Source organism: Sparus aurata, chromosome 5 (genome assembly GCF_900880675.1).
Source record: "Sparus aurata chromosome 5, fSpaAur1.1, whole genome shotgun sequence".
In the NCBI taxonomy this organism is placed as follows: Eukaryota; Metazoa; Chordata; class Actinopteri; order Spariformes; family Sparidae; genus Sparus; species Sparus aurata.
The window spans coordinates 36,206,907-36,221,965 of record NC_044191.1 but is presented as its reverse complement, the minus strand read 5'-3'; the positions used below and the strand labels follow the sequence as shown (position 1 = coordinate 36,221,965).

At 41.0% G+C, this 15,059-nt stretch overlaps 1 protein-coding gene across 2 annotated transcripts in view; it reads right to left on the bottom strand.

The window, feature by feature from the left end:
- Positions 1-12,030, bottom strand: part of LOC115581335 (GTPase IMAP family member 8-like) — a 451,552-nt gene extending 439,522 nt beyond the window's left edge. The window contains exons 1-4 of one of the 2 annotated variants that reach the window (XM_030416347.1): positions 11,984-12,002; positions 11,609-11,719; positions 10,166-10,216; positions 4,556-4,612 (exon numbers count right to left, since the gene is read on the bottom strand). In XM_030416347.1, coding sequence (XP_030272207.1) covers positions 4,556-4,612; positions 10,166-10,184 — 76 coding nt within the window. In that variant the 5' untranslated portion in view covers positions 10,185-10,216; positions 11,609-11,719; positions 11,984-12,002. Of the gene's footprint in view, positions 1-4,555; positions 4,613-10,165; positions 10,217-11,608; positions 11,720-11,983 lie in introns of both variants that reach the window. The other variant, XM_030416345.1, reaches the window with a different exon arrangement.
- Between the last annotated feature and the right edge of the window lie 3,029 nt (positions 12,031-15,059).

Here is a 15,059-nt window from a genome sequence, read left to right as displayed (position 1 = left end):
CACAGCAGAGGATCACAGAGGATCACAGTGGATCACAGTGGATCACAGTGGATCCACTCTGTATCAGCTGAAACATTCTGTTATGATTGGAGAGGGGGTGGACACAATAACAGGAACACTCACAGTTGCTGTGTCTCAGTTCAGCTCTGCATCCTTCAGAGGAGCATCTGGAGGCTGATTACATCACAACACAACATGAAGTCTGTCCCAGTCTGAAGGCTCCTCCAGATGCTCCTTCTGCTCCCTGTTTCTGGAGGATCCACCGCTACGAACCTTAATGGCCTCAATATCCCAAGATTCTTTGCGCGCCCGAAAAAGAAGAAAGAAAGAGAGAAAATGGCGACATCACGTGGCGTAGATCGTCACTTTCACGGGCCTGGGCGGCAGAAATCGTGACCTAATTAGGACAAAACATCTGGTGACACAACCAGGAAATGCTCCAAATGCTAGACCGTCACATTTAACAACGGCTGACGAGGTTAACAAGGTCTCTCTGAAGGACTCGCCTTCAAAGACCACAAAGGCCGAGTCCTTCAGAGGACACAGACCCTGAACTGAGACACAGAAACCTGTCAGAGGTTGATTCTGCTCAGAGTCTCTCTGAAAGCTGCAGGTTGTTGTTTTGTTTTCAGAATACACTAAAAACATTCTTCATATTAATGTTAAGAGTTTTAAAGGCGTGACACCAACATTAAACACATGGTCTCATCTCTGCCCGTGAGCTCCCTTGTTATGTTGCACTGTTCTGATAAAAGCCCGTCAGAACCTCCTGTCATGGGTCCAAACCACCGGAGAACTGAACGGGAGGATGTCAGACTTCCAGTAAACACTTTAAACAAACATGTGAAAATCACTGAATCACTTTACTTGAAGGTACAAAAAACAAAAGAAAGAAAAAGAGTAACTCGTGATAAAGCAATAAGTCTTAAATGAGTCTATTGAGTAACTGCTCAGTCACATTATAGATGTTGGCAACATGTTAAAAGCTATTTTACTATATCACACTGAATTGCAGAGTTAGTTCATTATTTCATCACCATTTTATGTGTTTAAGATCTTTTGGATTTGACTGAAATCACAACTCAGTGACGCACACAGTCATACTCAGCACTCATCGTCTTCAAATGCATCTTTCCCCGAAAAGCTCGGTCATTTAAAGGGATATTCCAGTGTAAGTTTAATCCATGTTCTAACACACCTGGAAACTGTGTTAGACTCCCTCTCGAGAGATCAAGTTAGCAGACCGCTAATTTACGGAGTTTTATCAACCTCAGAAACGACCGCACGACAACAATACACTGCAGTAAATGGATCCAAATATAAACCGCCACCAAAAAGCCACAAATAATGCTCAGAACAGCACCAAACTTCAGCAACAGTACAAATAGGGTCTCAGCACATATTTCGAGGCATCAAACATTTGATATCCCATCTGGTGCCTTTGTGGCAGCTTCACCAGCCAATGAGTGAATGTTCCTCTGTCTGCTTATCTTATGACATTAGTAAACTTAGTGTGCAGTTCAATAAAACGTAAACTTTGTATAATGTGCAGTAACCCCCTAATGTGACTTTACACTGTGTAGATTAGTGTTTCATGTTGGGTTAGCTAATGACATCATATAGCATGATATGATACATATAGAACTGTAACTGTAGTATTATGTCACTATAAAGAAACACACAAACAGTAACTAATGATTAAGTAATGAGTAATTAATGAGTCTACTGAGGAACTACTAAGTGTTGTTACGTTTCACTGTAAAGATACACAAACTAATAGCTAACTAATGATTAAATAATTAGTAGTTACTCAGTATGATGTTTTATTTGACTTGAACAAGCAAGAAAATGGTAACTAATGATTCAGTAATTAGTCAGTAATGATAAGTCAAGTTAAGTAAAACATAACACTGAGTAGTTCCTCAATAGGTTCATTAAATACTAATAACTTAATCATTAGATAATCTTTGCGTGCTGCTTGGAGTCAGGAGGTTGTTATTGATCAGGAACGGCTCATGATAACGTGATCAGTATTCACACATCTCTCCCAGTCTGTCCTTCAGTGTCTCATCATTATCGACTACACAGTCCTGAAATCACAGTTCTTCATTAATAATATAATTCCTTATTCACTCCTCAGTAACTACTTTACTGTATTCTTTGCTCCACATGATCAGCTGATGGAGCATCTGTTCATCTGGAGCTTCAAGGTTTCCAGTTCTTGTCTCAGACGTTTCATTTCTTCCTGACTTTGTTCTTGTTGTTCCACTCTCTGTTGCATTTCAGCTATCTGAGCTTTCATCTGTTGCATTTCAGCTATCTGAGCTTTCATCTGTTGTATTTCAGCTATCTGAGCTTTCATCTGTTGTATTTCAGCTATCTGAGCTTTCATCTGTTGTATTTCAGCTATCTGAGCTTTTATCTGTTGCATTTCTTCATGCTGTCTTTTGTTGATTTGCTCCGCTTCCTTTCTCAACTGGAACATCTCGGTGTCATAGTAGCAGCCTCCATTTTCCTTCACCATGGTCTCGATCTTGTTCAGTAGATCTTTGACTTGTGTGCGGTTTGTGTGATCTTTGTTGTTGAACACCTGGTATCTGCCTCCACAGTCCTTCAGGAGTTGTTTGATGAAATCATCACAGTTTTCGACATAACTCTCCAGCGACTTATCTTCCAGTTCGTCTCCTCTGGTGAAGATAATGATGATGAAGTCTTTGGACTTCTTGCCGAACACCGTTTTGATCAGTTCCAGTGAGTCTTTATCCTTTTGTGTGAGGTTCCCAATCTGCATCACGAGTAAGAAGACGTGAGGACCAGGAGACAACATGCTGATGGATCTGTGAAGCTCCTGTTGAACTTCGTCACCGGACAGAGTCTCATCGAACAGCGCAGGAGTGTTGACCACAGCAACAGGCCGTCCATCGATCTCTCCTGTTGCTCTCTCACAACGCTTCGTCGCCGGCTTCGGGGCGATTCTGGGTATGAAATGCTTCTTGCCTAAGATGGTGTTTGCTTTTGCACTCTTCCCACTGCCGGACTTCCCAACCAGCACCATCCTGAGAGGCTCTCTGCTCTGATGTTCATCATCACCTACAATCTCACTCTGCGGCTCAGCTTTAAGTCTTGAAACATTCTCCATCAGAGCTTTAGTCAACATGTCCTTTGTGAAACTTCTGAGTCCTTCTTTTTTCAGCTTTTCCACCGTGTCCAGCAGCTCTGGGATCTGCTGCTTGTCCTTGATGTTGAGAACAACAGATCTTCGTCCACAGCTCTGAAGGAGCTCCTGGATGTCTCTGTTTCCCTTTACAAAGTCATCAACAGCTGGAGCTGTAGGATCTGACTCCACAGTGAACAGAATCATGATGAAGTCATTGACTCGAGAGCTGAATGTGTTCTGGATGGTCTTTAACTCACTCTTGTCTTCATCAGTGAGGGGACCCACAGGTAGGACCAGGATGAAGGCATGGACGCCCTCAGGATCACAGAGGGAGATACACCTGAGTGATTCCTTCATCACTTCCTCCTGAGGTTTTCCACACAAGGCAGGCAGCTCCACCAGGGAAACCCAACGTCCACACACCTCTCCCTGACTCTGAACACACTCTGATGAGTTGGAGACTGAAGGAAACTCTGTCTGACCTAAAATGGCCTCAGCTGCTGAAGTCTTCCCTGCTCCTCTCCTCCCACACAGAACCAGGTTTAAAGCTACTCTCATGTCTTCAGACTTTGGTCTCTGTGGCTTCATTAAACCTGCAGCTTCCTCCTCAATCACATCACGGCTGACGTGATTTCCATCGTTCTCCTTCACGATTTGACCCAAACGTGTCACCAGCTCTGAGTGCTCAAGATGCTTCTGCTTCAAGTATCTGTATCCACACATTTTCTTCACGTCTTTTAAGGGTTGCATATAATTTTTATATGTTTTCTTCAGACCTGGACTCTCCTCTCTGGGTGTTGACATCAGAACCAGTGAATGATCAAATGATCGATCACTGAAGAGGTTCAGGACTCCGCAGAGCTTCAGTTTGTGTTCCTCAGTGAAGTCTTCAGGCTGTAGAACCAGCAGGAACACATGAGGTCCAGGATCAGAGAGTCTCTCACAGGTTCCTACATTTCTTCTCAGTCTGTCTTCAGACATGTTGGGATGCAGCAGATCTGGGGTGTTGATCAGAACTATTTCTTTCTCCTTTACATGTCCACTGACTCTCACACAGCGGTCTGGTTCTTCCTCAGTGTTGAACACGGTTGTTCCCAGTATGAAGTTCCCCACTGAACTCCTCTGAGACCAGCTGTTCCCCAGCAGAACCACCCTCAGCTCAGACACTGGAGAGAAAACACTGACTTAGAAAAGTGTAACTGCGAAGTAAATTTAGACTTAATTCATTCTGAATACAACAGAATTAAATTAACAACAGATAAGAAAGTTCTTTAATTTGGACTTCAGAGATTCTGTCATACATTTTAACTTTCAACTTGTAATTTGTCCAGTGAGCTTGTAAATATTTAAATGTAAGAAAAGAATCTGGTTCCAGATGTTAATATGTTTCTGACTCACTGTTGGGTGGCAGGAATTGAAAGCTGCTGCTGCGCCTCAGAGACGATCCAGATGCTCCTGATGGAGACAGAAAATATAGATGCTGATTAATTCCTTCGTCCACATGTAATCTGTAATAAACCTGCTCATCACTGATTGTTGGCGAACTTTGTCACAACTTTAATAGACTGATAGTTATTATCTGACATCTGTATGAACATCTGGAGGCCTCACCTCTGTACCTGTGATGTCTGCACTGAATATAAAAACAAAAGAAGGAGAAGAAGAAGAAGAAGAAGAAGAAGAAGAAGAAGAGCAGCTTGTTGTCTGCACAATATGACCATCAATTCTGGTGTTGTGTTCAGTAAAAGCTTCATGTCATCCGTCAGTGACTCTCCAGCTCTGGTACCTGCAGTGGTACTGGAGCTCCACCTGCTGGTACCAGAGCCTCACTGAATCTGCACCAGTGGCGGCTGGTGACTGAAAAAATTGGAGAGGACAGGAAGAAAACCAGTCCACAGTGTCATGTTATTTCATACAAGTCAACTACTTATCCGTACTTTCTTATATTCAATGAAAATTAAGCAATAAAACAATGACTTACAAGACTTCTTTAAAAAACATTTTATTAAATGGCTAATATACACGACAAAAAAAATACCAATGTGTACCCACTCCGGGATTCGATCTCAATCACCTGTGTGGAAGGTAACTGCTCTACTCACTGTGCTACCGGAGCAGTCAGTGTACATATGTCACAACAGCACAGGACATCACACTCATCACAATCGCCCAAAACAACTGTGTTGCTGCTCTGTATTGTGTCCCGGTCGTGCCGCTAACGTTTTGTCCTCCAGCAGGATGAACGAAACAAAAACATCGATTATGTTTCTGACTGCTTCTCTCTGATTTCTCCGAACAGTTTTTTTTCTTTCAGAAATGTGCTTATATTTCCTTTGAAACCGATTCTAATATTGCTGAAAACTCCATATTTCTTGTCCGAGCATGGCGGACAGTGAAAGCTGTAAAATACATAGTAGTATTTTTTGTTTACGGTTGTATAAATTCCAAGTGGTGATATGTTTCAGTATTTTATGTTTTGAAATATTGGGCCCCAAATTGTTTATCCTGTATATCAATGACATGTGTAAAGTATCGAGGTGGTTAACATTGGTCAATTTCGCGGATGACACAAATATTTTTGGTTCAGGAGAAAACATTAAACAAGTGGAAACAGTTATAAACGAGGAAATGAAAAACTAATGATATGGTTTGACTGGAATGAATTATCATTAAATGTAAGTAAGACTAAGTTCATGTTGTTTGGCAAATGCTCATGGAACACAAAGGTGTGAATAGAATTAGACAGGTTGAAATTGAAAGGATGCATGAAAACAGATTTATTGGGGTTATAGTGGATGACAGACTGAGTTGGAAACTACACATCAAACATGTTCAGTCCAAAGTTTCAAGAAGCACTGCAGTCATACACAAAGCAAAACAATTACTGGATCATAATTCTCTTCGCACACTGTACTGTTCACTGGTCCTGCCATATATACATTACTGCACTGAGATTTGGGGAAACACTTACAAAACTTCTTTACGGTCACTTACTATCCTGCAGAAAAGAGCAATAAGGACTATTCACAAGGTCAGCTACTTGGAACATACAAATCCACTTTTTATACAATCAAAACTACTGAAATTCACTGACATTGTATTTTACCAAACAGCAATCATCATGTTTAAGGCAAAAAACAGACAATTACCAGAAAATATACAACATTTATTTAGGAATCGGGAGGGAGGTTATCAATTCAGAGGGGAACAAAACTTCAAAAGATGAAACAGACGAACAACCTTGAAAAGTTTCTGTATATCTATTTCTGCTGTCAAGCTATGGAACAAAGTGAGGAACTCAAGCAAAGTCCAAATATCAACCAGTTCAAGAAAATGTACAAACACGTGTTATTTAACGGGGACAATGGATAACGGTCATTAATGAGTATTGGTGATTATTATTTATTAATTGATGTGGCATGCTGATGAGAGGTAGAGAATGTGAATGTGTGTATGTGTATGTAGATATATATATTAATTTCATTTAGACAAAGGAGTGAGAGCTAACAAGCTATGCTTCTTCTCACTCCTTTTAGAATATGTCATTTATTTATTTATTTTTTCCATGCTTCATTATTATTTTGCTTCCTCAAAATCTTAATTTCTATATTATGTTGTGCAAATTATTTGTTAAATAGCAAACAGGAAGCCGTGTTCTATTTGCATATTCAGAATAAAATAAAAAAAAAAATAAAATAAAATAAAATAAATAAATGTGCGTTCTGTAACCATGTGTGGTGAACGTGAGGAGACATGACGACAGAAACATCTGAATATTCAGACTTCTTGTTGCTGATTTCCTGTTTTATTTTGTAGTTTTACCCTCCTGTGTCTTGCTGTAACTTCCTCCTCACCTGTCTCACCTCAGTCTGGTTGGTGTAGTTTGTATGTCAGCCGTCTTGTGTTCCTGTGTTTGTTCTGTTTTTAACTTGTCTCTTCGTCTCCAGCTGTTTGTTACCTGCCCTGTTTGTTTGATCTCATTTTGGATTATTTGATTATTGGACTGGTTTTCAGTTTTCATTAAAGTTCTGTTTCTGTTTCTGTGTCTGCATTTGGGTCAGTTCTTCTTTTACCATACTTTATTTTTTATTAGTTTTCAATGTGCAATATCACTGTTTCATTTATGTCACATCTATTTACACAATCAACTTCTGTAACGTATCACATCCTGCAGTATTAGTCAGTAGTAGTTAAAGCACACAGCTGTTTGTAAATGTTAATAAATATACTGTGTAGGTGTTACATATAGTTTAATGCAGTTATATTTTATTTTACTTACTTGTATTTCTTATGTTCTTCTCTACCTATATTTTATTCAGATCTCTCAGTGAGAAACTTCTTCTCTAGAAGATCTGTAATGTATCGATTTCCCCTCAGGGATCAATAAAGTGGTTCTGATTCTTTGAATGCTGAATGATAAAATACTTATATTAATGATATAAAATCTTTTGCACAATTTCATTTCATCTCCTTGGTAACGAGGATGATGAGAATTAATTTCAGTTACAGATGTTTGATTAATTTCTTGACTAGAACAAAAAAAAATCATCATAAGTCAACAAATCTGATTTAAACTTCCACGTGATGAATATTGATGCTCCCACATTCGACCTTCAGGCGGCTGCTGGAGGCTCCAGGGATGTTTTCTTGTTCTGTTCCAGATAAGAATCTAATTTACACGTTGAATCTGTTCAGACGCAGCAGATATTAATGTTACACTTGTGAAAAGCACAAATTTATTTAATATCTCTGCATGTGTCTGCGTTAATCAATCGTTTCCTCTGAGCTGATGGTTCAGATGTGGTTGTTTCATTCAGTCTGGCTTTTATGTTGTGTCTTATATTTCTATGGTTTAAATATTCAATATTTATATTACAAAAATGAATCATTTGAATTTGTTTTGTTTTTATAAGAACCCTTTATTCTTTTTTATTTACATTTTCCTTTTATATCACACTTCTAAATAAACCTTGAAATCTTTTATCTTGGTTTTATCTTTTATTATTTTCCTTTTCATTTAATTGGACCTGGTGTGTGTCCGTCTCTAAACCCATCTTGTATTCTTAATATAATCAGAATCAGAATCAGCTTTATTGGCCAAGTATGTGAACACATACAAGGAATCTGACTCTGTTTTTTTCTTTGCTCACAATGTACAGAGATGTAAACATGAACATAACATAACAAACATTCAACCAGAAAGAATAACAAAGAACAGTAAGTTAAAGAATGGTATAAAAATTTAATAAGTAAATAAGTAAGTAGTAAAGTGTTCATGAATATGAATATAACATGTTTTTTCAGTCACTATTAATCACTTTGAGTCACATGTTCATTAGTTTGAAAGGTGTTTAAGTGAAGTTTAATAAAGTTTGATTCATGCATGGAGGAGCTTCTGTTCACCGGCTGCTCACAATCTCATTTTATTCATTAATCTCCAACATGAATTCATCATTGAAAGGTCGCTGCTGAGAGAAGCTGCAGGTCTGAAACCAAAATCACGACACAAAGACGTCAGAGTGAGATAAAAGTTCATGTTTACTGAGGTCAGAAGCAGGTTAACAGCTGTGAACATGCAAACCTGTCAGACAATCAACCTGAAGGTCAGCAGGCCGAAGAAAGGCAGGAAGAGAGGCAGATACAGGTGTGTGTGTGTGTGTCTGAGGCAGGTGAGGCAGGTGAGGCAGGTGTGTGTGTGTGTGTGTGTGTGTGTGTGAGGCAGGTGTGTGTGTGTGTGTGTGTGTGTGTGTGAGGCAGGTGTGTGTGTGTGTGAGTCAGGTGAGGCAGGTGAGGCAGGTGTGTGTGTGTGTCTGAGGCAGGTGTGTGTGTGTGTGTGTGTGTGTGTGTGTGTGTGTGTGTGTGTGTGTGTGTGTGTGTGTCTGAGGCAGGTGAGGCAGGTGTGTGTGTGTCTGAGGCAGGTGAGGCAGGTGTGTGTGTGTGTGAGTCAGGTGAGGTTAGTGGTGGCCGGTTGTTACTGCAGGTGAGGACGGAGCAGCTGATCTGTAATGACATGAGAGTTAGAGGAGGCAGAGAAACACAGAACTCTCCTTCATTCATCTTCACTGAGGAACATGTCGACCACCACGTTACTGTCAGCTGTGATTCATCAAAATGTACCTGGAGTGTTTATCGTGTCACGTTCCTGAAAGAACGTGTAAAATGATCCTAAATACATGTCAGAGTCATTCAAAACTGCTTCTAAGCTGGACCAAAATGCAGTAATGCCTCCATTATAGAATACAGGTAAGACAAAGGAAACTCCACAACAGCAGGACCAGGGAAAGTCAACAGAGTCGACAAAGACAGAACTAAAGACTGAACTTTAATATAAACTAAACTAACGAGGGGACGAGGTGCAGGTGGAGAGAGGAGGAGGAACACAGGTGAGGGGAATGAGTGGAGTCACAGTGGGAAGAGGGCGGGGCTAATGAGGGTGATGCAGTGCAGGTGTGGAGGGAAGAGAGCGAGGAAGTCTGACCACCTGGTAAGTCATGGAAATACGTCTCAGCACAGCAGAGCTCTGATCCATCAGAACAAACATTTAAAAGCTGTTTGCTTGTCGTCTGGCTGACAGACCTGATGAGTTCAGGCTGTTTACGAGGCGACATCATGACGTTGTTATTTCAGCTTCTTCTGATCCAGTTATTGAGTCGGATCACTGAGAAATCTCTTTGCTGGTTACAGTAACTATTTATTGACTTTAACACAAGCGTATAAAAATGAATAATCCTGTGATGGAACTTGTGTGAGTTACAGCAGGCAGATATTCTCTCCACACTCTGTCTGACTGCAGCATCAGTGTGTCAGTAATAAATCTGATGGAATATGTTTCTATTTGTCTTGTTGTGGATGTGGAACAGTGTCGTCTTCAGACCAAAGAACAAAAAAAGGAAAAGAAATATCCTGATATTAAACACTCAGCTCATAATCCAGCCTGCAGCCATGTTACCATAGTAACAACCTTCTGAGCAGGACACCAATAAATGAATAAAATAATAAAGAGCTGACCTGCGTCTGCAGTCGCCATGACGTCACTCTGCTGGACTCCTCAGACTCCAGCTGCCAGGTGAGAGGAGATAAACTGTTATCAGCTGGTTACAAACATCTTCTGCTTACTTCAGTAAAACATCTGGAATAATATTGATATTCAATTCCATTCTTTTTTAAACCACTGGGGAAAACTGAAACAACATTTTTAGATTAACACAAATCCTGTGAAACGTGTTACGTTACTCTGTTACTGCTTAAATTAAAATGACAAATACATGAGTGATATGTAACTTCTGTAATCACTACAGTACTGTCACAATCAACTATAGAGTCATCTCTTCAAAAATAATTATTATATTGTGATAATTATTGTATAAATAAAGTGTTTTGCAGTCTGACAGTGTCGAGACGTTGTTATTTTTATTTATTTATTTAACCAGGAAAAAGACTCATTGAGATTAAAAATCTCTTTTACCAGAGTGTCCTGACCAAAACATGCAGCAGCATAATCACACATACACACAAACATTAGAGACACTCAGCATCCAAAACAGCAACATTTGAAGGTCAGCTACAGTAAGAAACAGAGGTTTCTGCCTCCAGCTCATCCAAGTTCACCTTAAAGAGGACAACAACTCATTATGTTTCAAAGTGTTTGTAGCCTAAATGCTTTCTTCCCCAGTTCAGTTCTGACTTTTGGGACAGACAGCAAGAACAAATCCTGAGACTGAAGATTGTACGTCCCAGCATGACTTCAGTTAATGTCGGACAAAAGAAGGAAGAAAACCTCAGATTGCCTTATAAATGAGAATCTGCAGGTGTCTCAGTCTGTGTATTGATGAGGAGGACCATCCAACCTGATCATACAGTGTACAGTGATGAGTCAGAGCTTTAAACCAGTGATGAGCCTCAGAGCTCCATGATACAGTGTGAAGAGCATGTAAGCTTTGAGACGAGGCAACAACATCACTGTAGTCCAGAACAGACATAAACGTGGCAGCGACCACTCTCTTTATTGAGTTAAACAAAAGGCAGAATTTGATCCTAAAATAAAAATCCAATTTCAGATTCAATCTTTTCAGCAGCTGCTGGATATGATTTACGAAAGAGAGAGATTCATCAGTTAATACACCAAGATATCTGTAATTAGAAACACCCTGAGAAGAGAAGATGGAGGGCAGGTTTTGTGGTTTTGATTTTGTGTTAGAGAACAGCAGGACTTTAGTTTTGTCAGCATTTAAAACAAATTTTAAATCATACAAATGTTCTTGAACCGCGTTAAAAGCAAGTTGCTACTGGGAGAGAGCCGCTCCTGGTGGTGACGTCATTAAAAGGCCGTACAGCCCAGCTCTGACCGGAAGTCTTCATCCTCTCAGTCTTTTCTCTTCTCTCCGATAAAAAAACAACACAAACTGTTAAAAACACTTCAGAGAAATAAAAGTGACGCAGAGAAAACGTCACCAAAGATCGTCTCCGAGGAGAGATGCTCCGCTCCGAGAGGTTCTGACGTCATACAGACCTCCGCCCTCAGCGTCAGGAAACAATCACCTTCCACTCTGATCAGATCAATAACTAAAGATTATAAAGTGAAAATTTTAGAGATGAATCACACGAGGACTCAGATCAGACACACGCACGCACGCACACACACACACACACACACACACACACAGAGGATCCTCAGTTCAGAACCGTTAGACGGTGTTTCGACTGTTTCCGGTTCGTTAAACTCTTTAATTAAACTGATCAGAACCACAAACGGTCCAGTTCAACAACACACACTACTCTCACTTTAGTTACCTCGTTACTTTATCGAGTTTGATCGAGATTACTCACCGGATGAATTCTGCTGCGACACGAACAGAAGTGAAAGTAAGAATCTGAGAGGAGGAGTCTGATCTGATACTGACACGGCTGGAATGTAACTAAGTACTAAAAAAAATATATATCAAGAAAGTTCAGATATGATGTTGAATATTACTTTGGTTGAAGTGACAGTCACACATATGAACAGTACTCGAGTAAAAGTTTAAAGTATCTGATGTTAAATGTACTTAAATATCAAAAGTAAAATAATTAATTAAAAAACGTGATACTTTGTCTCTGATACAGCATGTAATCTGTAAAGTAACTAGTAACTTTGATAACTTCAGTTACTTTCAAGCTGACTGGAATAAAGAAGTTACACAGAACAAATCCTGTCAGTGTTTTTAATCTAATAAAGCTCAATGGATGAAACTATCCAGCTGTATGTGATGTAGATAAATGAGCTCCACCTCCAACATCACAACACTGTTTACATGTAAATCATCAGAAACAATATTCCAGTAATATGATCAATGTAACTAAACGGAACCAAGAAGTACTTTTACTTCTAAAGGAGCAGTCTGTAGTTTTGTTGAAGAATTGTTAATGACAAGAGAAAAATCTTCTTTGGCTGATTTTCCTCCGTAGGTTTGCTGAATGAACAAACTGACTGGAAAGGTTGTTTATATGTGGCGGACCCTGCCAACTTTCATTTTCAACTATTGTATTATTACTGTTCCCCAGCGTGAGAAATCCTTAACTCAAACAGAGAAGGCAGGATTAACTCGAAGACAGAAAACTATGAATTCCAAAAATCTTGCAGTGCAAACAAATATCATAAAGTTGAATGTGCGATCAGTGAGGAAGTCACAGCTTGTTTAACGTGGATTCAACACATTCTGTTTATCTGTGATTAACTTTAAATTCTGAATCAACCAGTGAGCTCACAAACACACAAAAAAGTGCATTGGTGCCAACAAATGGAAAAGCAGTTTAATTCTAGATGTTGATACAGATTAAAATATTTCTCAGTTCAGATTAATTTACTGTCATGTGTCAGACGCTCAGACGTTTTCCATCGCTCTCTTTCAAGTTGGCTCTGATGTGTGAGGCGTTCAGGGACTGTGTGTGGCGTTCAGGGACTTTGATGTGTGAGGCGTTCAGGTGACAGTTTGTCTTGACTCTGTTGTGTGAGGCGTTCAGGGACTCTGATGTGTGAGGCGTTCAGGAGACAGCTTATCTTGCTGACTCTGATGTGTGAGGCGTTCAAGGACTCTGATGTTTGAGGCATTCAGTTAACAGTTAGTCTTGACACTGACGTGTGAGGCGTTCAGGGACTCTGATGTGTGAGGCGTTCAAGGACTCTGACATGTGAGGCGTTCAGGGACTCTGATGTGTGAGGCGTTCAGGAGATGATTTTTCTTGACTCTTATGTGTGAGGCGTTCAGGTGACGGTTTGTTTTGAGTCTGATGTGTGAGGCGTTCAAGGACTCTGACATGTGAGGCGTTCAGGGACTCTGATGTGTGAGGCGTTCAGGTGACGATTTTTCTTGACTCTGTTGTGTGAGGCGTTCAAGGACTCTGATGTGTGAGGCGTTCAAGGACTCTGATTTGTGAGGCGTTCAGGGACTCTGATGTGTGAGGCGTTCAAGGACTCTGATGCGTGAGGCGTTCAGGAGACTGCTTATTTTGCTGACTCTGATGTATGAGGCGTTCAGGAGACAGCTTATCTTGCTGACTCTGACATGTGAGGCGTTCAAGGACTCTGATGTTTGAGGCGTTCAGTTAACAGTTAGTCTTGACACTGACGTGTGAGGCGTTCAGGGACTCTGATGTGTGAGGCGTTCAGGGACTCTGACATGTGAGGCGTTCAGGGCTCTGATGTGTGTGGCGTTCAGGAGACGATTTTTCTGACTCTTATGTGTGAAGCGTTCAGGTGACGGTTTGTTTTGAGTCTGATGTGTGAGGCGTTCAGGTGACGATTTTTCTTGACTCTGTTGTGTGAGGCGTTCAAGGACTCTGATTTGTGAGGTGTTCAGGGACTATGATGTGTGAGTCGTTCAAGGACTCTGACATGTGAGGCGTTCAGGGACTCTGATGTGTGAGGCGTTCAAGGACTCTGATGCGTGAGGCGTTCAGGAGACTGCTTATTTTGCTGACTCTGATGTATGAGGCGTTCAGGGACTATGATGTGTGAGTCGTTCAAGGACTCTGACGTGTGAGGCGTTCAGGGACTCTGATGTGTGAGGCGTTCAAGGACTCTGATGCGTGACGCGTTCAGGAGACAGCTTATTTTGCTGACTCGATGTGTGAGGCGTTCAAGGACTCTGATGTTTGAGGCGTTCAGTTAACAGTTAGTCTTGACACTGACGTGTGAGGCGTTCAGGGACTCTGATGTGTGAGGCGTTCAAGGACTCTGACGTGTGAGGCGTTCAGGGACTCTGATGTGTGAGGCGTTCAGGAGATGATTTTTCTTGACTCTTATGTGTGAGGCGTTCAGGTGACGGTTTTCTTGACTCTGTTGTGTGAGGCGTTCAAGGACTCTGATGTGTGAGGCGTTCAGGTGACGATTTTTCTTGACTCTGTTGTGTGAGGCGTTCAGGGACTCTGATGTGTGAGGCGTTCAGGGACTCTGATGTGTGAGGCGTTCAGGAGACGATTTTTCTTGACTCTTATGTGTGAGGCGTTCAGGTGACGATTTTTCTTGACTCTGTTGTGTGAGGCGTTCAGGGACTCTGATGTGTGAGGTTTCAGGAGATGATTTTTCTTGACTCTTATGTGTTAGGCGTTCAGGTGACGGTTTGTTTTGAATCGGATGTGTAAGGCGTTCAGGACTCTGACATGTGAGGCGTTCAGTACTCTGATGTGTGAGGCGTTCAGGTGACAATTTTTCTTGACTCTGTTGTGTGAGGCGTTCAAGGACTCTGACATGTGAGGCGTTCAGGGACTCTGTTGTGTGAGGCGTTCAAGGACTCTGATGTGTGAGGCGTTCAGGGACTCTGATGTGTGAGGCGTTCAGGTGACAATTTGTCTTGACTCTGTTGTGTGAGGCGTTCAAGGACTCTGACATGTGAGGCGTTCAGGGACTCTGATGTGTGAGGCACTT